At 40.2% G+C, this 24,185-nt stretch overlaps 1 protein-coding gene and 1 non-coding gene across 5 annotated transcripts in view; both read right to left on the bottom strand.

The window, feature by feature from the left end:
• Positions 1–24,185, bottom strand: part of ERCC6 (ERCC excision repair 6, chromatin remodeling factor) — a 112,182-nt gene that overhangs the window by 33,893 nt on the left and 54,104 nt on the right. For all 4 annotated transcript variants that reach the window (XM_075564170.1, XM_075564173.1, XM_075564171.1 and 1 more), the window contains one exon: positions 17,694–17,829. In XM_075564170.1, coding sequence (XP_075420285.1) covers positions 17,694–17,829 — 136 coding nt within the window. The remainder of the gene's footprint in view (positions 1–17,693; positions 17,830–24,185) is intronic.
• Positions 164–224, bottom strand: LOC142423589 (U7 small nuclear RNA). Its single transcript, XR_012779210.1, has one exon. It is a non-coding gene; the product is annotated as a U7 small nuclear RNA (small nuclear RNA).

Here is a 24,185-nt window from a genome sequence, read left to right as displayed (position 1 = left end):
GAACTGTAATCATTATTGGAAGCTTTGGTCTTCATCAGTCTTCATATCCTCTTTGCTTCTGGCATGCAAGGTTGTGTCTTCTGATGTCTCATTCTTCCTCAAATAGTACAGCTGCTTCTTTTTTTTTTTTTTTTGGTGGTGGTGGGTGGGGTGGGGTGGGGTGGAGGGTGTCCAGAAAAAAACAGAAAACCTGCTAGACAAATTCTGAAAGAGCAGTAACACTAGTACAGCTTCTTGAATGAGTTATTCAGCATACATATTAATAAATTTGGTAAAAGGATAAAACATCAACACCCACCTTTCCTGATTTTAAACCATGCGGCATCCCTTCGTTCTGTTCACTGCTCTTAGTCATTGTACAATTAAGTGGTCTAAAATTTCCATTCTTCGCTATGTTATCAAGAGTTTATCTTGAACACTTTTGCATAGTCAACATTTTTCTGTTATTCTTTACTTTCAAGAATATTCTTCATTTCACACCTTCTTCTGACTACAGCTTGAATTTCTGATAGCTCTCTGCTGATCTATAATACAACCATTTTTTATTTTAAAAAAATACTACTTGTGTGGTATTATTCAATAATTTTCACATTCTGTTGGGTCACCTTTGTTTGAAATAGGCACAAATCTGGATCTCTTTCACAGTTGACTACATAGCTGTGTTAGTCTGGGTACTTTAGAGAAACATGTCCACAGAAACTAATTATACGAGAGTTTTATATAAAGGTTAAGTGTACATCAAGAAAACATCACAACCTAGTGCTACCCAAGGCCACAAATCCAACATTAACCCTTATGTCCAACACCAATCCAAAAAAGTCCTCCTCCATCTCACAAAACACACGCAGTGATGCCAACTGCAGGAGGAAAGCAGAGTCAGTGAATGAGTAAATATCTCAGCGCTGGCAGGGGTCTCCACATGAGTGCTCCAGCACCCAGGGCTTCATCGGGATAGGTCTATGTGGCTTCTCCTCAGATATGTCTTGCAGGAAGTCAGCCTTGCCAGCTAAAGCAGGGAACTGGCTAAGGCAGCTGCACCCTGATCCGACCATCAGAAAGCAGGAGACCTGAGAACTAGAAAGGAGAGGCTTACCGAACCATTTATCCCTCCGCCCTTCAATTAACCCCACATGTGTTTATCGGCCAGGTTGACACAATAAACTAACTATATCTTTAGCTATCTTCTAAATTTCTTGGCACTGACTAGAATAAGCACCTTCAGCATTGTATCATTTTGTTGAAACATTTCAAAAGGTATTCAATCAATTCCTGGAACCTTGCTTCCTGCCATTGCTTTCAGTACAGGTTGGATTTCCTTCAAATAACACTGGTTTTTGATCATAAGCTACCTCCTGAAATGGTTGAGTGCTGATCAATTATTTTTCCTCCAGTGACTGTGCATTCCTGCCACCTTCTTTTCATGCTTCCTACATCATTCAATAATTTACTCATAGAATACATCAATAGTGTAACTTGAGGCTTAACTTTTTTCAGCAATTCTTCCAGCTTGAGAAATACCATGTTCTTCCTCTTTGGCTTCCAATTCCAGGTCTTTGCATGAGTCCTTATATTTTACTTTGTCTTCTCTAGCTGTCTTTTAAGTTGTTTTCTAATAAGCTCTTTTAGTTAGTCATTTTTTCCATTTGCAATAGCTACTTCGAGTTCAAGAGCAAGTTTCAGAATTTTTCTTCTGGCATTTTCTTTGGTTCTTTCTTTTGTTCTTTTATACCACACAGCAAAAATGACTTATCATACAGTCTGTTGATGGCACTCATTGAATTAGAAATAGAGTTGTGATACAGTTTACATACTTTCAAGTACAGTAAATCAAAAATCAAACTCACGGCCACTGACAATTCCAATTCATAGTGACCCTTATTGGAGAGGGTAGAACTGTAACTGTAAGTTCCCGGGACAGTAAATCTTTTTCCTCCCATAGTTTTATTGGCATATGACTCGCATATCATACAATTCAATATTTCAATCACATCAAGAAGAGTTGTACTAACACCACCACAATTAAAGTGAAACAATTCATAGAGTGCCTGGTAGAAACACTAAAAACAGACATACGCCTAAGCATATTTTACTTAATTATATGAATAATAAATCATATATAAAAATAAAGAGACAATGCCATAGCATCTAGTCAGTATAAAATAGGAAAAGCAAAAGCAATGACAAAGATTCTCTGTTAAAAAAAATGAATTGACCTGTATTGGGCATTTTTTCTATAACACTGAAGATAGCAAAAGACAAAGGGAATATGCTGTGGATTAAACTGTGTTAAGCTAACATATGTGTTATAAATCCTAAGTTCTGGTGGTACATGCGGTTACGAGTTGGGCTGCTAACCACATGGCCAGCAGTTTGAAACTGCCAGCTGCTCTGCAGGAGAGAGAGAAGGCTTTCTACTCCTGTAAAGAGTTACAATGTCAGGCTCACTGCTCCTCCTCGTGCAACAGCGGCCTCATCTTCCCGGTCCCCTGTCCTACCAGTCCCATCCCGGAGACATGGTGATGAGAGTCGGAGTAAATAGATTTGAGCACATTAGGTGCCTGGTCACCAGGGCTGCTTTCAACTCTGGCAAAATGGACACTGTTGACATCAATGATCCCTTCATTGACCTGAACTACATGTTCCAGTATGACTCCACCCAAGGCAAATTCACTGGCATCATCAAGACTGAGAACGGGAAGCTTATTATCAATGGGAAGTCCATCCTCATCTTGTAGAAGTGAGATCCCACCAACATCAAGTGGGGTAAGGCTATTGCCGAGTGTGTCATACAGTCGACTGGTGTCTTCACAACCATAGAGAAGGCTTACAGAGTGTCACACACTCTTCCACCTTTGATGCTGGGGCTGGCATTGCCCTCAATGACCACTTTGTCAAGCTCACTTCCTGGTATGACAATGAATTTGGCTACAGTAACAGGGCGGTGGACCTTATGATCCAAGGAGTAAGAGCTCCACTGGACCACCAACCCCAGCAACAGCATAAGAAGAGAGGGACCCTCAGCTGCTGGGGAGTCTTTACCCTCAAATTGTTCCACCAACACATTGAGAATATCCCTTCATCTTGAGTTTCCATCCAGACCCCCTGAAGGAAGGGGAGGGGCTGAGAGAGCTCAATCTTGTTATGTAACATCAATAAAGTACACTATACCCAGCCTCAAAACAACAAAACAGTAAGGTAGTCTCAGAAATGCACATCGCAGTTCTACTCTGTCCTATGACTCAATGGCATGGAGTCTGGTTCTGGAACTTTCCTGGCCATCCCTGGTCCTAGCACTCGCACAAGCGCAGGTGTAAAGTCTGGGGGAGGGACCCGGGTTGCCTCACCAGATTTTGGATTTTTAGTTTACGGCCTATGGTTATAATTTAAGTATGAGTTGTTTGTTATGTTAATGAGACACAATTAGTGTAGGTTCTGCCTTGAGTCAATCCTTTACATATATAAAAAGAATAGACTAATCCAAGCAGAGATAGGAAAGGAATGATTTTAAGTTACAAGAAGCTCAAGAGAAAGATCTTGCCCCAGGACTGCATCCTGGATTTGGGTTTCTGGCCTCCTAAACTGTGAGAAAATAAATTTGTTTGTTAGAGCCACCCACTTATGGAATTTGTTACAACTGTACTAAACAACAAAGACAGAATAGCTGTACATAATTCTAGAGTGGAGAGGGGATGGCAATGGTAACCTTGGTATTCTATAGCTAACCAAACGAGCTGTTATACTTGATAGAAATATAAACTTCACGTTCAGACATGCCAGGGCTCAGAAAGAAACCACCTTGATAGTGTAAACAGCTAACATTCTGGGCTGCTAACTGGAGGTTCAAGTCTACCCAGAGATCCCTTAGAAGATCTCCCCCACCGCCCCTGACCCCAAAGCGGGGAGCACTGAACACCCTATGGAGTGCAATTCTACCTTAGGGGGTTTTACCAAGAGTTGGAATCCCTGGATGAGTGTATCTAAATAATGGAATATAGCAGTCATTAAAAGAACCAGCTTTTTATAGGCTAAAAAAAGGAAGACATTCACAGTAAGCTGCTACTTGGAAGCGGCAATCTGTAGAACAGGACAAGCAATGGTTATTCATAACCTTGAGTATTCTGCTGGTACTCCCAGACTAAAGGCGCATTCGAGTTACGACACGACACGCTTACTACTTTGGGGAGTACTTTTTGTAGTTAATAATGGAGCCCTAGTGGCACAGTGGTTATGTGTTGAGTAGATAATAAAAAAGGCTGGGAGTTCAAACCCACCCGTCACTCAAGAGGAAAAAGACATGGCTGTCTTCTTCCATAAAAGTGTACAGCCTTCAACATCTTATGGGGCAGTTCTTCTGTCTAATGGGGTCACTTTGAGTCAGAATTAACTTGAGGGCAATTGGTAGAGATTGTTAGTAAAATGTATCTATTCATGTAAAGGCCTTCAAAATTTTTGTCAAAAGATGGAAGTTAAAAGATAACGGATTAGTTCCCATGAACTTTTGAAGCCCCCTCATATGCACGAAAATTTATCTGCAAAGTTCATATGTTTCCAACTCCACAAAGATTAAATTTATAGATATTGACGACAAAAGGCACTAACAATAAAAACAGAGCGCGCAGGGGGGAGGGGACTGTAAGTTTCCAACTTACATCAAAACCAAATCAACTGGAAAAAAAAACCCACCAAAACACTCAACTTATTGCACAGAACAGAACTCTCGAGTCAAGGACTACCCACAGATTCTATGATATATCTTGATCATAAAAGTTCTTTCAGAAAAGCCATTTCTTATGATTAAGTATTGATGGTATTGAAGGAAGAAGTCCAAGCTTCACTCAAGGCATGGTGAAAACCAGAGCTCCAGGGAATGATGGAACGAATACCAACTAATGGAACAACAATGCTGCAAGAGCTCTCTTGGCTATGCCAAGAAATTTGGAAGATAGCTACCTGACATACTGGCTGGAAGAAATCCCTATTTTTTGCCCATTCCATGAAAAGTGATCCAATAGAAAGCAGAAATTATTACAGAATGCCGTATTAAGTAACATTTTTCTGTAGTTAAAAAAAGATTGCAGCAAGACACAAATAGGAAACTGCCAGAAATTCAAGCCAGATTCAGAAGACAACATGGAATGACGGATATACTGCTAAGGTCAGAATGATGCTGGCTGAAAGCAAACGGGTTTATATTGGCTGGTTTATGAGAGAGCCAATGGAATAGGACTTCACTGTAAGGTGGATGCTACCTGTTCTATAGAGTGTATAGAAAACTATTACGCCAATGAACATGACGAAAGTATCAGAATGTGGCAAAAATAGGGGATCACTGTGAGTAAGCAAGATGCCACACTGAGTGGCACTGAATGTTAAAATCAGGGACTTATTAATGGCATACCAGATAAATGCAAACAAAAATGGGAAGACTATAAATCAGATAAAATGAAACCAATAGGACACAGAAATCCAATTTCCATTTTAAAAAAGGTAAAATGCTGAACAAGGGAAGCCATGACGCAATACTTATTAAAAAGTAACATTCCAGAAAAGCAAACTCTGAAGCTGTTTGGACAGACCAGCCACGCAACAGCCCTGCTGGAAGGCCACTGACAGCTTTTTTCAGAAATTTACCGAGCCAAAGAGACAAATTAAGACCAAAGAAAATTTTAAAATGTAAAAAAATAAAGATACTTGGGATGTGGATATCACTATCAGCATCCTTTCAAACGCTGTCCTAAGAGCTTTAGATCACAGAAAGAATGCTCATTCTGTGTCAATACTCCATGAAGAAAAACTTAAAAACCACATAAAATATACAAACCTGTGAAAACCAGGACCAAAGAAAAAAATTCAGAATCACAGCATTAGAAAGATCAAAGTATATATTCACAGATAAAGAAAATACAAAAGTGTTCACGAATATCAAATTTGGTTTAATTTCACCAAAAGTATATAAAAACCAATAGGAGCTGAAGAAAAAGTAGACAAACAGAGGAGACAAACAAAGAACTTGAAAATGATGTTTAATTGCCTACAGGTGGGCTTTGGGTCTCCACTCTGCTCTCCCCCTCATTCATAATGATATGCTTTTTTTTTGGTTTGGATAATGCCTGATACCTGAACCCTTCGACACCTTGTGATCACACAGGCTGGTGTGCTTCTTCCATGTGGGCTTTGTTGCTTCTCAGCTAGATGGCCACTTGTTTACCTTCAAGCCATTAAGACCCCAGATTCTATATCTTTTGATAGCCGGGCACCATCAGCTTTCTTCACCACATTTGCTTATGCACCTCTTTTTCTTCAGCAATTGTGTTGGGAAGGTGAGCATCATGGAATGCCAGTTTAATCAAACCAAGTATTCTTGCATTGAGGGAGTACATGAGTGGAGGCCCAATGTCCATCTACTACCCTAATACCTAACACTAAACCTATAAACATATGCACATAGATCTATTTCCACATGCTCATATATAAATATATTTACATATGTACATGCCTTTATTTAGACCTCTAAGCCCATCTGTAAGCAATTGGACAGAGCTCCTAATGAAATGATTTAAAAAAAATTAACATCCTCAAAGAAATTTTATTTAGCAAATTGGGATGTGAAGACTTACTATTTCTTAAATCAATAGAGTATCAAAGCATACACAATCAAGAAAATTATGAAGGGAAAGGAGAGGGGAAAATTATCCCCTCCTATGTCACCATAGATCAGAGACTTCAAAATTATACTGGAAAATAGCAATGATGCTCCACACTATTAAAGGCTCAGTAGGTGCTAACTATGCTCACTGCCATTGTGATCATTTCAACTCATAACAACCCTCCATGGCAGAGTAGAGCTGCTCCTTTGGGTTTCCAGACTTTAAATCAGGAGAGAGGAGCTTGGGAGTGAGGAACTGCCAAGGACCATTTGGATATTTATAACATCCTTCTTGAGTCATACTGGTCAAACAAGCTCAGCCCTACTGGCCTCTCTTTGGTGGGGGATGTGATGGTAGCTGGTACTGATGATTCTGCAGGCCTTATAAGGCCTGTGGGCTGGACATTCTCCACCCCGCCTTTATATCTTCACAGGAGTAAAGTTTTATCCTTCTCTAATGGAGCTGGCTGGTGGATTTGAATTGCTGACTTTTTGGGTAGCAGCAAAAGGTGTAACCCACGATGCCCCAGAGCATCCTTCTGCAAATTATATTTTAATAGTATGCTAAATTATTACAATTTTCTAAAATTTATTACTATTTTTATCATCTTATTTACAATTTTATTTAACTATTTTATTATTTTAATTTTATGATTATCACATGCACAGGAAATACTCAGAGCACACAGCTTTACCCCGACACATAGGTCTTTTCTCAGGACTTCAATGCTCCTTCCCTGGTGAGGGGCACGGCGTTCAGAAGCTGCACTCTCCACTTCCATCACCACCTAGCTGAGCCCGAGTTGACGGTGAGAAATCATAGTTGATTGTAATGCTTCCTCCACATCTTTATTTTCTACCCTAATGCTGGGTAGGTAGTTTCCCCCAATTCTGTTCCTAAACTCCTCTGTAGGAATGTGACCAGAAGCTGTACCAGCAGGTGGGGTCTGAAGCGAACTGCAACATGGGAATACTCCACACCGTATTCTGGAGCCATGTGTGTGGACAGAGATTAGAGAGGTGAAAACAACTGTTAGGGGGCTCAATCACCACTTTCCTCTACAAATAGACTGCTTTATTAAGAGTTCACCTCTACAAATCTGCATAACTCAACCTGCTCATGGATCCCTGTAACTCCTAATTGCTGGATGCACAGACTAGGCATTAGTCTGCAGAGAATAGAATGTTGAGCTGAATTTTGGACACCACACAGAATGTACTAAGAAATTTACTGCAATTAAACAAATGAGCTATCAAGATTCTCAAATACACAAACATTGGTAAAATGTTTAGATCCTTTTGCTTGTTTGTAAGTTCAAATTTATTTGGAAAATTCTAGAGTTAGCTACATCAACACATATTTTATACCACGTACAAAAAGAGATAACGAGTAACAAAAATTAATAAAGATTATTTTAAGAGAAACAGGAAAAAATGTAATTGAGAAAGATAATTTCCGCTTGCAGTCACTGGGTAGAAACACATCTCAGACTATTTGTTTTTACCTGATTCAAAATCAGAATTTTACAACTGCCTACAATGGAGTTTCATTAATGGTAAATTGTTGGATATTATGGACGTCTCTATCCAAACACTTAAGACAAATCATCTCGGGCGATTTCAAATTAAAAGCTTGTAAAATATGTATCCTCTCCTAGTTTTTGCAATTAATAGGGTACATCTGCAATTAGCCTGACTTACTGAATGCAGGGCTGTTGTCATTAAAAGATGTCTGTGAAAGTGCTGCTGCCATTATGGAAGCTCAGGAGACCAATCCCTCCTAGAGGGCAAACAGTGGACTGGTGGAAAACAACAGCCATAAATCACACTGGCAGGCAGCGGAGCAGGAGTGGAGCACAGGCACATGAAGGCCATTCACGGGAAACACAGCACAGCAGCTTCCCAGGAAGGATTGCTGCACCTGTAATTAATTAAAATTTCCTTCAAGCTAAATCTTTAATAAACAAGGATTTGTGCTGACAATGAAGGAAAAAAAAGGACTCTAGCAACATAATTTTATAATATACCTCACAAAACAAGCCTAGCATTTATCATTTCTTATATCAAGCATATACACCAAAAAGTTAATAGGAATTTTGTGTTATAATTCATGTATTTGGAATAGGCTTGGGATATTTAGGATAGTTGGGAGAGTATGTGGTGCTTTCTAGCTTTATTTAAGTTTTTTACTGGACACTTTCCCAGTTTGTTTTTAAATAGCGTTCTTGCATTGTTTAAACAGGCTTTCAAAAAGAGCTGATGATGGTATTTGCATTAGATAGTCACATTTTTATGTGGCTTGTTTTTTAATCACACACTGTATTTCTAAAAAATAATTTTACTGTTGTTGTTTACAGTTGGGGTCAAAATGTCTCTGGATCCGAGAGGAGAAAAAAGGTCTAGATGTTGACGGAAGTGGTATTCATGAATATATTTAGTAAAGCAGGTGGCAACCTGCATTCTTGAATAGATTTATAACGAATCAACTCAAAATGCCTTTCTTAGGCTCTCTCTTCAGTGCAATCCGCTCTTTCTCAGAGCAGCAGGAGCCACCAGAGCTAACACGTTGAGGACCACACGAAGCTCTTCACACAGGCACTCAACCCAACGCCTTCTCACCAATCCCAGGACTTTTACCCTCCTTTGACAGGCCATCAAACTAGATGCAAAGTAACTAAGTGACTGGCCCAAGGTCACAAGTCAGAATCAATATTCCAACCTTGGCCTGGTTAACTACAAAGCTAACCCTCTTAAATTTTCATGCCTTAATTATTTTTTCTACTCTGATGATTCTACATGGCACAACAAAATGAGAATTATAGAAAATATTCCACAGAATTTCAAGATTCTACATAGCAGAAAAGGGTCAGAGAGTTAAAATAACTGCATAAGCAAAAAATGTCTAATTACTATATAAACTCAAGGATAACCTGACCCGAAGTTCAGCCAAGGCACCTAAATTTACCACAAAAACTGCATTTAAAATGTGCTGAAAAACTCGGCTTATACACGAAATATGGTATATATTTTCCAATAAACTTAAAGAGAACTCATAATCATAAATAAACTTTAAAACCCACCACTACAGATGCTCCCACTCACCTGTCAACTATATAATTACATAAAACTGTTGTCTCTCATGCTCTTTTCAGAGACTTTTATTTTTAACTACCCTTAGCTTGTCAGTTAATATCCTATCCATTTTGGGGGAACACAAAGTATTCAACAACAAACATTTGTTGAATGAAAAAATATTTCTCATTAACACATTGATATTTTCATTAACAAATACAATTAACAAGTTATTCTCTATTAATAAATAATTTACCAAAATAAATATTTTCAAATATTTTCATCAACAAATAATTTTTGAGTAAACAAATTAGGTAATTATTCACACAATACTCTATGTTATAAAACGGTGATCATAAAAGCGAAAAAATGAGACTTCCAGCAAAAACAGGGCCTCAAACAGACACGTGCACAGACTGGCCAATAAAAATGTGATTTAAAAACAAACAAAGACAGATATGGAGGAAAAACCTAGTGTCCCAAATCTCTGAGGAATGAAAAATAACAATCAAACACTGACAAGAGAAAATTAAGGGATAGCATCCACACAAAGAGATCATGAGGAAGAGTGAATTTGCGGCTGGCCAACAATGAGCCAAGAAAGCCCTGGTGGTGTAGTGGTTACAAATTAAGTTACTAATGTGAGGTCAGTTCAAACCAGAAAGACGGGGCTCTGTACTCCTTGAAGAGTTACCTACCGCCTTGGAACTGCACAGGGCAGTTTTACCCCACCCGAAAGGGTACATGAGTTGGTACTGGCTCCATGGCAGTCAGTTTTGGGGTTTTTTTTAATAACCACGAGTCAAGCCACTCATGCCACAGGGTAGAACAACCTCCAGAACATCCAACAAGCAAGAGGAGAACCACATTCTTGATCCTCACACCCACATCCACTGGAAGGATGGAGGAATATGCAGGATCCGATGCAGTCCACTCAAAGGGCAAATGAATCCTTCCTTCCACAACCCCGAGGAAGTGAATGCATTCTGACAGAACCACAGGCCAGAGAAGCAGTGCCTAATAAATGTGAGGCTGAAGCAGGCTGAGTTCCCACAAAGTCCTGGGGCCTATAGGGGACATAGGCCCATGAATTTACACCTCAATGATGGCAATGGAGGCTCCAATCTACCATTCAACCCCTGGTCTTTTCATTCAGTCCCAGTGAAGACTAAGACTAAGGGAAGTGGCCTGGGCTATGAGCAGCTCTGTGGCAGAGAGGACTGGCTGGTTTTGTTAGTTCTGGTTTCACTTCTTTGGGCCTTTGTCCTGGTAAATAGCAAATGCCGCATCAGGAGGCAGAACTATCCCCTGTGCCCAAACACACTGGCAACTACACAAATCAGATTCTGGAAGGTGACCTTGATAAAAAGCAGTGGCCAGTATTGATTTTGGATTTGGGTTTTATATTTCTGCTAATTTTTTGCTGTTTGGATAAATCACAAGTGGAGAGACAGAGTGTAACAGGAATGGAGTCATCCCTCACTCCCACCACCCTCTGTTAATCAGGGAGGTAATTAACTCCCAAGCTAGTGGTACCTAAGACTGCACTCTTCCAGTGCTCACCCTGGGTGGACCCTAGTAAGCGAGAAAGATAAAGTGACAGGTCACTAGATTAGGGACACAGGGATCGACTTCCCTACTGCCTGTGCTAAATGAAAATTACCTGCCCATGCCACAATAATGGAGTTGGAGAGAAATCAGGCACCCATTAGACACCTATGGGAAGATTCAAACTAAGCATGCTCAGACACAAGCCCCCTAGGCCCTTGTAGGAGGTCCACCTGGGCACACAGACTAGCCCCAGGCACATCACATCACAAAGGTTGGACTAGACTCAGCCAGTAGGATCGCGGGAAACACTCTCAACCATGCCTCCCCCAGCTAGTGGGGCAGGAGAGAATAAAAGCCAGGTAGGTGTGGGGTCCAGCACATCTTCTTGGTTTACCGCAGGCCTCTGTAACTCGGCTCTTGTTCAGCTGCACGCTGCAAGCAGAGGGTGGAGTCCCAGCCTGCATGTCCCCCAGGGCCTGCTTGGAGGCCCGCTCTCTCGGGGCCTCTGGGATTTCATAGTGCGGCAAGCATGGGTTTGCGTCCCTGTTCCTATATACTTTCCACGTGGTTTTTCAGCCATGAAGCCCTGCATGAGTTCTGCACAACCTTGCACACTTTCCTAAAACTCCATGTGCTTTTTGAGACTGTAAACCTGAAACTCCCCCTTTCCTCAAAAAAGTCACTTGAATCACAAACGTGCTACTGGTGATGAATTCTTTCAGTGCTGCGAAAGCAAGAACTGACTGATGTACACCTACCCAGGAACCTAACAAAAGCAGCTATTTGTTTAGCGTGAGTTAGTGTGTAAGTGAGTCTGGTTGTTGAGCAAGACTAATTGCTCATTCCACAGCCTGACACCTGATCAACAGCTCCAAAGGGAAAAAAAAACAAACAAAGAAATGTCTTGGAAAGAAGAGTTACTGTATGCATAAAGAAGGAAGAGGGAGAGGCACAAAAGAAGTGTGCCCGATCTGTGCCATGAACAGGGGGATGAAACATGAAGGAAGTGCAACTAAGCAGCAAGGGAAACAAAGTAACCAAGTCCCCAAAGAATCCTGAAAATAGACTTCCAACTTGGGGACAGAGCTTCCCACCTCATCAGACTTGATCTGAAAATATATATATGGGTCAGCAGACAGACCTGGAAATACCTATTGGTTGGTTTGTTTTTTTCCTTCTTGTTTTGTTTGTTTTATTATGTTTTGATTTTCCTATTTTTTCACCCTATGTCTATCTATGTAAGACAGGCAGGATGAACAATCCTGAGGAGAAAACATGGGACAGGCGGTTCTGGGGAGACATGGGAGATGATGGGACAGGGAGGGGGAGTGGGGAGCCAACAAACTGAAAGATAAGGGAACAACAAAAGAGCTAAAATTGATGGTGGGAGTGGATATAATGTCATGTAGGGTTCTCAAAAGCAATGTGTCCGAGAGGAAATACTGGAGGGTGAGCATGATAGTGGGATAGGAGGAAGGTGAAAGGAAGTAGTGGGAAGAAATAGGACGCAAAAGCTCTTTACAGAGTTACAGCTATAGGCATGTATATATGTAAATGCATTAATTTAAAATGAAAGGGATAGAGGACAATGTACTTATATTTATGTTAAGTATTAAGATAGCAAACAGATTTGGGGCCTCTACTCAAGGCCTCCCTTAACACAGAACACTTTGTTCTGATAACCTGGCACTCTTTGATCATCACTTTCCCAACACGATCCCTGAAGACAAAATGCGTGCATAAGCAAATGTGGTGAAAAGAGTGGATGGTGCCTGACTATCAAAAAATATAGTGTCTGGGGTCTTGTCTTAAAGGCTTGAAGTCAAACAAGCAACCATCTAGCAATAAAGCAAATAAGCCCACATGGAAGAAGCACACCAGCCTGTGTGATCGTGAGATATCAACAGGATCAGGTATCATATATCAAAAGATCCAAAACAAACAACTATATAGAAGTAAACGAGGGGGGGTTGGAGTAGAGACCCAAAGCCCATATGTAGACAGTTGGATATCCCCCCACAGACAGGCTGTAAGGAAGGGATGATTCAACCACGGTGTAGTATAGCACTGACAAATTACACATAATTTTGCTACTTCCTGAATACTTCCTCCTCTCTCCTATCATGACCCATTTCTACCTTAAAAATCTGGCTAGACCGGAGAACACACATTGGTACAGATTAAGAGCTCTCAACACATGGAATTCAGCAATGATATCTCCCCCCACACCCCCAGGAAGAGCAGTGGGAGTACCGGTATCATGAGAGTAGGGGCATGGTCTGGGAGAGGGAAGAGTGAGATTGCATATACAACCATCACAAGATTGAATATACAGCCCCCTCCAAAAAGGGCAAAAAAACAGAAATGTGGGTAGAAGGAGACAATGGACAGTCCAAGATATGAACTAATAATAACAATATATAATTGATTGTGGATTCATAAAGGTGAGAGGGGAGGGGAGGGAGGGGAAGAAAGAGGAGCTTATACTAACGGCTCAAGTAGAAAATGTTTTGGAAATGATGATGGCAACATGCGTACAAATATGCTTGATACAATTAATGTGTGTAATGTTTTAAGAGCTGTAAGAGCCCCAATAAAAGGACTTTAAAAAAAAGAGCAAAAAGAACCCACAGATTGGGAAAAAATATTTGGCAATGATATATTGGCCAAGAGAACTGTCGCTAAAATCTGAAGTGGTATAGAAAACTGTATCACTTCAACATGAAAAAGGTGAATAATCCAATTAAAAATAGGCCAAAGACATGAATATACAGTTCACCAAAGATTCTAGAAGTCCAAAACACAAAGAAATAATCCTCCTAAGAATTAGCCATTAGAGATGCAAATCAAAACAAAGATGAGATACCACTTCACATTACCAATGATAGCAAAATTCAAAAAAGCAGGAAGCAATGTTGGAGGGGTGTGGAAAGACTGAAGCCCTCATACTAGGGGTACTACAAAACCAAACAACTACTGTGGGAAGTGGTCTATTGATGTAAGAATCAACTGAGAACAGCAATCCTTCTACTCATCATATGTCCTAAAGAAAGATGGAACAAAGCATAAGTACATATGTGCCCACATACCACCACCATTCACAAGTACATATGTGCCCACATACCACCACCATTCACACCAGTGGAGAAACGGTTAAATCAACTGGTGGTGGTGGTGGTGGTGGTGGTAGTGGTATTAGACGTGCCATCAAGTGAGTTCCAACCCACAGTGACCGGAAGTGCACAATAGAACGAAACACTGCCCGGTCCCACACCATCCTCACGATTGCTCCTCTGCGTGCTTGAGTCCATGGTGGGAGCCACAGTGTCAAACACTGTGCATATTTTGAAACTCTGATACATACACACAATGGAATAAATACTAAGCATTGCTAAAGAATAACGATGAAACTGTGAAATACCTCATCACACAGATTAATCTGGAGGACATTATGCTGAGTGAAGTTAGTTAATCACAAATTAAAAAACATTACATTGTTATAATAGAAAGCAAAAGACAAAACAACAAGATAACGATTTTTATACCACAAGAAATAGATGTTGATTGCTACCAGGGGTGGGAGGTGAAGGGAGAGAAGTAGAAGCAATAAACTAGAGGGCAGACAAGTGTGAGCCTGAGTGAAGGGAGAACAAAGTATTCTGAGGTTAAGTTATGCTGTTGAATTATAAAATGACAATAAAAAGTCACAATAAAAAATTGGAATAAAAGTATAAAGATTTGAAAGATTATAATCTTTCTAACAAGAAGAAAACATTTTATTGTAGTTAAGCAAAAACAAATGAGGAAAAGAAAATCTTATATCCCAATATATAAGATTTCAACTAATCACTAAAGGAAATTCAGAAGTCTGAAAATTTCTTTATCTGATTTTACTGGTTGAAATATTGGCTGCATAATTTTCATAAGTAACAGCATTTTATTTTATAATTCTAAATTATGCTGCCAATCAAAGAAAATATTAAAGCTAATACAGGACCAAATGCTAAGAGAGATGGAACGTATAAGGAAACTTGGAGAAAAACAATGATAAACGTGCTGTATTTAGAAATTCTTTGATTATTTGATATTCATTCTTGAAACAAAAAGTCAAAATATTAGATCATACTAGTCACAAAATATCATTAGGAGTATCATTAGGAAAATAAAGATAACATACTTGAATGACAATGAAGACAATTCTAGTATACTCTTAAATACTTCTAAAGAGAAATGTCATCATCTTCTCTACCTTCACTAACACCAAACAGCCGGCGTCTGAGCTTCATTTGTCAATTTCGGTACAGTAGCCAGTGGGAACCAAAAACATACTTGTGGAATAAAGAAATATCACCTGGTAAGATTGGAAGCCATGCACGACATGAATGATATTTTTAGCAGAATGGAATGGCCTTAAAAGAAGTTTTGAAACAAAAATTAAAAGTATAAATGCTACTACAAAAGTAAAACCCTGATGTAAGCCAGCAAGTGTGTGTGTGACAGTGGTGCAAAGACCTAGACATGCAAAGAAAGGGAAACACAATGGGGCTCAAACGCTACTTAGAAGATACAATGTGTGAAATAAATAAACACTACCCTAAAACAAAAGACAAATAATAAACAGGAAAATACAAAAAGTTTATCTTTTTCAGACAAATATAAACTACTGAAGGAATTTTTAATACAAAACATTGAAAGCTAATACACAATTGAAATTTAGAAAGGAATTGAAAGTTGTTTTTAGTAACACTGAGGGGAGAGGAGTTGGAAAGTGAGGTGTAGTTGTGTGTCATAACCCCTTGTTACAGACCCTGGCTTCCATGCTGTGGTTACAATCCCACATTGGGGGGCGCTCGCGGCAATGCTATTGCATAGGATTAAGGTGAGTTGTATTCTGAGTGTTCACCTAACTAGTGGGTGTGAACAAGTCACCACCCTATCTCACTGGGGACAGGGCCGGCTGAATGACAACAACCCCACCTCCAACAAAGTCATTCTTCCAACAGCCACCTCCGAAGCTCAGAGAAATCTGAGGCCCACAAAGAAAATGTGTAATTAGCATTACTGAGCAAATGCTAGAGGACACTCTTGTAGTTGATGAGTGACGTCAGGCTGGTTCTGACTCACAGCATCCCTATGTATAATACAAGGAAATGCTGCGGGTCCGCCTGTGCCATCTCACAGTTGTTCTTATGCTTGGACCTATTGTTGCAGCCACGGTGTCAATCCATCTCCTTGAGGACTTTCCTCTTGTTTGCTGTCCCTCTACTTTACCAAGCACGATGTCCTTCTCCAAGGACTGGTCCCTCCTGACAACAAAGTGGGTGAGATAAAGACTTGCTATCCTTGCCTCTAAGGAGCACGTTGGCTGTATTTCTTTCAAGGCAGACTTGGCAGTTCATAGTACTTTGAATATTTTTTGCCAGCACTGTAATTCAAATGCATCAGTTCTTCAGTCTTCCTTATTTAATGTCCAATTTTCACATGCATATGAAACAACTGAAATGCCATGGCTTGGGTCTGACACACACCTCAGTCCTCAGAATAACATCCTTCTTTTTCAGCTCTTCAAAGAGGTCTTGTGCAGCAGATTTACACAATGCACTGTATCATCTGATCTCCTGACTATTGCTTCTATGAAAATTAACTGAGAATACAAGCAAGATGAAAGCCTTAACAAATGGCAATCTTCTCTCTCCTTGTCATAATGTTACCGAGTGGTACAGTTGTGAGGATTTTTCTTTCTGTACATTGAGTTGAAATCCACACTGAAGTCTATGATCTGAGATCAGCATCAGCAAGTGCTTTAAGTTTTCCTTACTTTCAGAGCAAGATGTGTCATCTGCTAGCATAGGTGGTTAAGAAGCCATCCTCCAATCCTGATGCCACATTCTTCTTCATATAATCCAGCTTCTCTGATGATTTGCTCAGTGTACAGAGTGAGTAATATGGTAAAAGAATGACACCCCCCCTCCCTGATTGAAAAATGGGGCACTAGAGATAACTAAAATGAGAAAGATACAGTTTCTACTCGCAACACAGGCTAGACCAGGGATTCTCAACCTTCCTAATGCAGTGATTCTGTATTCACATTTCTCAAGTGGTTTAAAGCCTCTAGTGCCCCAAGGCCAGCCAGTGACTGCTACTTAAGTTACTTGATTCCATTTATACTGATAAGTGGTGGTATCTTTTCTACATCCTTTTGTTACTCTGGACAACAACATGTCACAACTCCACAAAAGGTTAGATAGAGCTTATTCACAATTGTTTTTAAAATGCAGAATTATAAAGTAAGCTAAAAACAATGAAGTGAGTCTAAATGCACAAAAGAAACACACAAATATACAATTTGAGAGTAACATGAAAATCCAAATAAAATGGAGGACTTTGAAACAAAACAAAAATATTGCAGCATGACAAACTTTACCTTTTTATGGGCACAGGAACCAGTATCATGTAGCACCGCCACTCTGAATGGAGGCCACCACGTGTGAAATTCTTTCACCCACTGATGCATCACTGTTGTTGGACAGACAATTATAGTCGGACCCAACCCCTCGAACCTGTACCCAAAATATTCAAGAAAGTACAACCATGAAAGTGGTATACTGAGTAATCAACACACTCCCTCCTACCCACCCAAATCTTAACAGTTTTCTAAAGAAATTGCAAGCTACAGAAATTTATTGATATTTCCTTTTTTAAGAAAAGGCTTTTAAGGCTAAAACCCAGTAAGTGAATGCTCTACAATCCCAATCATTCATCTATTATAGATGCAGGTATTCAGAGAAAGCTCCAGGGCATTAAAAGGTAACAGCATCTATGCTAAAGAAAATGAAAAAATCATTTTTAGAGAAGTAAGTATAAAGTCTATTTCCACATAAGTGAACAGGGGTCTTAAACATGTGTGAAACTTTATAGCCAGCCTGAGTTACCCACAGAACTTCAATCTTCACAGTCCTAGGCTGGTTCCCTAGGGTTCTCCTCCCTAGGTTAATTTCCCGTGTGCAGGGTTCTGGAGAGGAATGTGTCTAACAGAATACAGCTACAGTCGTGGGCAGTGATTAGAGCACAGGCCTCTCCCTCCAGCTACGCTACGCTGTGGCTGCTCCTCACGTGATGAAAACTCCGTGGATGGGCTGAAATCCCCTTAACTGGCATCTGCTGGAAGGTCCAATGAATGGAGAGTGCTGACTGGCACTATTCCCATGGGCTTATACACTGCAAAAAAGCTGTTACCAGTTGACCATGAGAGCCCAATGAAAAGACTTGGGTATCAGGATATACACTGTAGCAGTATTTCTACTATAGAAAGAATGGGCACTACTTCTATGTCCACATTAAATAAGCAAAGGGGCGAATAAACTGTGCCACTGCTCGAGTACAGGCTAGCAGGGGCACTGCCTCGGTCAGGATCGCGTTCACTGTACGACCTTGGACACACAGTTTAACCTTTCTGAACTTTCTCATCGTCAGACTTGGAAGCAATGCACCTATTACAAGCTTATTGTGAATTATTAAATCATTTAATATCTATAAAGTACTTAGAACAATGCCTGGCATATAGTAAATGCCATGTAACAGTGTGATAAATAGGATAGCACATCAACAACCACTAAAAACTAAGTTCGATGAGTATTTAATGACATGGAAAAATGCTCATCAGTTTAAACAAAAACAAGGATTTATGGAATTACCCAGATTCATAGACACACAGGAAGATCAGCACATGTTCTCATATCCATGTGTCTCCTTGCTCTTTCCTAACAGAGTTATATACTCGTGTAGTACCCCCACTTCCCTCCAGTAAATGTGAGCTTTATGAACTGAGGAGAGCAGAAGTGAATATTGTTTTACCTACAGCCTTCTAATGATTCCCATTCTCCTAGAAACAATTACCACTCAACAAAGCTGTGAGGAAGGACTTACATTCTAGGTTGGGGGGAACAGATTCCTCTCTCCTGTTCTCCTGCTGTATGTGAACAGGGAAACAATATAGCCCAATGGCCACTGGGCAGTGGGTCTACAAGGGCAAGATCTGGCCACTAGGGGAAATGAACACACTTAAGACTCTTAATTTTATCACTGAACTACTAATCATGTTGCTTCTATAACTCACCCTTTCTGTTAGCTTTTCAGATTTATCATACATTTCATTGAACCCAATTTGAGGCCAGCTCTCATCCACCTGCAGCCAAAGTCTCCGAAGACATACACACCATAGGTGCACATCTACACTCATCCTTCCCTTCTCTCCTCCTATTACATTGGAACTAGTTCCTCTCCTTGGGTGAGACCAAGTCTGTTAGCAAGGTTCATTGCGCCCATGCCTCCACTACATCAATGTTCCATTGTCTTCTAGCCACGTTGTCTTCAGGCTTGCTGAGGGTTAGATGCTATTGCAGAGTTGAAAATTAGCCAGCAGCCAAACTTATCAGTGGGAGCTGGGAGCTGACACACTAAGCTCACGCTACAAACAGCAACTGGGAACCAAGACTGACTGAGCAGCCACAGCTCGTCTAGCCTCTCTCTCACTCTCATTCGGGAGCAATTCAAATTAGCTCGCTTGCCCCTCTTCTACCATTTATGGCCAATAAGTATGTTGAATGTGTGAAATTAAATGTGAACATGATATTCCACTGTTCATTCTTTCCCTGTATTATCTTATTAACTCCCAAAGCTTCATCATTGTTGTTCCGTGACACCAAGTCAGCTCCAACTCATGGCGAACAAAACATTGACCTGTCCTGTGCCATCTAAAGCTAGGTCTCCAATCATCCTTTTCTGAACTCCCAATAACCACATGCCTAAGTATCTGCCAGTTAAAAGGCAACACACATCACCCTCCCCACTCCTTGTACCCTGTGTTCCTAGTCCAGTGAACATAATTATCACCCATTCTCCAGGTACCCAAACTCGAAATCTGAGCCTCACCCTCTTGATCTCTGCTGCATCAGATCTCTGCCTACCTAGGTCATGGCACTTGTACCTCCTAAAGTCCTCCCCAGTCACCCAGGTCTCCACACCTATCCTATGGCCATTTCTATCATCTTTCATCTGAATTTCTACAACTTTCCAGCATAATTGCTAAGAAATTAAAAAATCTGAATGTTTCATCCTTTTGTTTAAATAATCTCTAGTGGTATTGGGGCAGTCTAAACCTGTTAGCCTAGCCTATGAAACCATGAGCTTCTTGCTTCTGCTCACTACAGTCTTTCATCTCTCATTTCATTAACCTTACCACTTGCACCCACAATTCAGCACCCCACCAACTCAAACTTCCGCTAGTTTTTAGAGGGTGAATATTTCCCCAACTTCTACTTTTTTTGCCTTGTTCCTATTTGATCTCTTATCCTAGCCAACTTCTATTCATTCACCCTTCAGATATTGACAGGGATGCACATCCTTCATAGAGCTTTTGTCTCTTTCTTTCAGGAAGGCTAAGGCTCCTTCTTAGTACATCCATCTAGCTAGTGCCTATACCAGAGTTGCTATATCGCTCAGCGCCCTTATTTTAATTGTTTATGCCCCTTATGAGCCCCTTAAGGGCAGAGAAAAGTTCTCCTTTGATCTCAGTGCTTAATCCAAAGTACCTGAAATATTAAAATTAATCTTCTGCATACTGAACAGTAATCTGTAATTCTAATGAGAAAACTGAAATTTTAGTCAAGCCAGAGAAGGCTGACCCTTGTTCTCTGCCCCAAAGGATGCTATTCCCATGTTCTTGGTGACTCCAATGTGAGTAAATGCCTCTTACCTACACCTAGATTCTCTCTGCCCCTAACCTATAGTTGGAGCCCTTCCACTTTGCTTACTAGGAAGAATCCAGACAACAAAAAGCTAGGGACTACAGTGGATGATTGTTTCTTCATGTAGAAATTCCAAGTCATGATTCTCACCAAGAAGTGTGGAATACACTAACATGGTCCTGTGCAGGTACCACCTCAAAGTTCCCTGGACACAGCAGTGGCTCAGCCCTACCCCAATATGAAATATTCATTTCTGAAAAGGGTTAAACGGATTCGTTTTTCTATGACCTCCAAGAGGAATGAAGTTATCTTTAATATGTACTTAGCGGATATTAAGAAACAATCAAAAGCTGTTCTACAGGTATTTTTAAAAAGTAAAAAACAAAAACTCACTCAAAATAAGGATAAATACAAATACACCTATTCCTCATTTACTGACATATTTAGGTTTTAAGGTTCATTATGGGAAAATGGAGGATGACCACATCAGATCACCAAGTAGCAGGTGACTATATCTGTCACATTAAATCATTAAACAATCTCCACATTACACAATTGTCAAACCAGTGAGAATCATGGTTCAGCCAAACTGACACATAACCTTAACCATCACAGCCATGCTTGTCAGATATATGTCATTACTGGGCAAAACAGTTGGACAGCACATTTTTTTACCACAGTATTAAATATAAAATGTAGGATAATGAAGTAGTCAATAATGAGGCACGGGTGTATGAGTTTTCAGGTCACACAGCACTGTTTCCTCTGCTTTAACTTACGTTCTATCAACCGCCAGGGTGATGACTTTGTCATTTAAGGTCAGCATGTCACTATGCTTAAGCGTCTATCATTACACCTGTAGACGTTTGGTCAGTCTCCCTCTAACATAATAGAAATGGGCATTTTCACATTGATTTGGGTTTTAGCAATGCTGAGGCAATAAAACCCAATAGCTGTCTCACACATGGAAGCACCTCTTCCCTCCCCTTAGTACCAGGGAGATGAGTAAAAACGATGATGATGATCATTTACTAAACTGGCTACAATTTATTTCACCTTTGATTATCATTGATCACCTAATGAAGCTAATACCTTCATGGCCAAACAATTCAATCTGCAGAACAGAAATTTGCTATCCAAACCTTAGAATTTTTCAGGAATTAGAAAGTGAAATATTTACCTTAAAAGTTAATGAACTTTTTCAGGACACTTATTCATAATTAGAAACTTATTAAATAATATCTTACATGGTAAAGCACTAACTTAAGTTTGAGAGGTAAGTGATTTATTCGCTTTCTATCAAAAGTGTCAGAGGTTCTATCAACAACATAATGGAGCCCTGGTGGCACAATGGATAAATTTAAGCACTTGACTGCTAACTATAAGGTCAGTAGTTCAAACCCACCAGCTGCTCTGTGGGAGAAATGACCTGACAATTTTCTTCAATAACGCCTAGGAAATCCTATGGAGCAGTTCTGCTCTGTCATATAAAGTCACCATGAGTTGAAATTGACTTGACACCTAACAACAGCAACATAATATGTATGGTAACATATTAATTATCAACTGGGAACACAAAAACCAGCTTTTATTAAGCACAATATGCTTCTAGGTCCATAAGGTGACCAGACGTCCTGATTTTTAACAATTTTTCCTGCGCCCCACGGCGTTTTTAAAAAGTCCAGATTTTTGGAAAGAATGCATGACAAGCTAGGGTATACGGTTTTCGGCTGCCATGTGGCTATTTCGCCAGAAGATGAGTTTTCTCAATGGTGTCCCGCTTTATCAATGTGAAAATCTGGTCACCTGAGCCTAGGAGCCCAGGGCAGTGCAGATGGTTAAGTGCTCTGTGCTAACCCAAAGGCTGAATTTGCCCAAAGGCAGAAAGACCTGGCGGTCTACTTCTGAAACTCCAACCACTGAAGGGCTATGGCCTGCAGTTCCTTTGCTCCACACACGGGGTCGCCTCAGTCGACCAGACTTTAATATGAGTGTGCCTCTTTTAAACAGAGCCCTGCGGGCACAGTGGTTACGTGATGAGTGGCTAACTGCAAGGTTTGCAGTTGGGAACCACCATCCATCCGCTCCTTGGGAACAAGATGGAGCTTTCCACTCCTGTCAACAATTACAGTTTCAGAAACTCACTGGGCAGTTCTACTTTGTCCCACATGAGCACTATACAAGGGCAGGGAGAGGGCGAGCCTCCTTTTATAACAAACACACATTTTTCTTTAGGAGAGAAACTAAAATAGCTATGAAAATGTTGAAAAATTCACTCTGGCACATTTAAAGAGAGAGACCAAGTTCCTTAGACGATCTTGGTCTACAGCTGGTCTTTCTACCAATACTACTTTAATAAAGATGATCTGGGCTATCATCCAACATGCCACACTATTTCATTACAGAAAAGAGGATGAGAGCATGGATAGTTAATTGATTACAGCTGCTGCTCATTATTAGCCCTGACTTCACTCCTAGTAGGATTGCCACTACTCAAGAGAGCATGTTTTAATTTTTAAATCAAAAATACACTGTAGGGATGGCTTCAGTTAGGCTCAGAGAATTAAGTATTAAGTTTCATAACAGGAAAGGAAGAAAAGAGATGGGAAATAAGAAAATCCCAGAAATCATTTAAAGAAAAAGAGACCGTCCTCGAAATCATCTGGAGTGGCTGGGGGCATTTCAGTTATCAAACAACAATAAGCAAACAAACAAAACAAAAAACCCAGTAGAGTCACAGAAACCAGGCCAAACAAAGGTTTCTTCTGAATAGAGCAAGCATTTTCAAGTTGCAGAATGAGTCATAAATAAGGAAACTAAATGCTCATATCCCACTCGGACTTTTGCTGTGGTTTGCAATGCTTTCGTGTGTTCCTGGAAAAATGTAATTTCCAAATGTGAAGAAAAAAACCCTGTTTCTATACAACTCTTTTTTAAATAACAACAAGAAATATTTCAAGTTATCCAAATGCTGTTCCACCTCATATCTACACAAATACAACTGGGATGTCTTAAATATTTGAAAAATCTTTCACGCCAGTGTTGATCTTGGTCTGCTAAGTGAATGAAAAGGTAATGAAGGAAAACAAAGAGGTGGCCTCTGAGGACTGCAACCGGCTCCTGACTCCTAATTTAAGATTAGCTTTGGCTCCCAAAGAGTAGGGTCCCAA

This window comes from Tenrec ecaudatus, chromosome 12 (assembly GCF_050624435.1).
Source record: "Tenrec ecaudatus isolate mTenEca1 chromosome 12, mTenEca1.hap1, whole genome shotgun sequence".
In the NCBI taxonomy this organism is placed as follows: domain Eukaryota; kingdom Metazoa; phylum Chordata; class Mammalia; order Afrosoricida; family Tenrecidae; genus Tenrec; species Tenrec ecaudatus.
The sequence above is the reverse complement of the archived record's forward strand: the minus strand, read 5'-3'. Positions and strand labels throughout refer to the sequence as shown.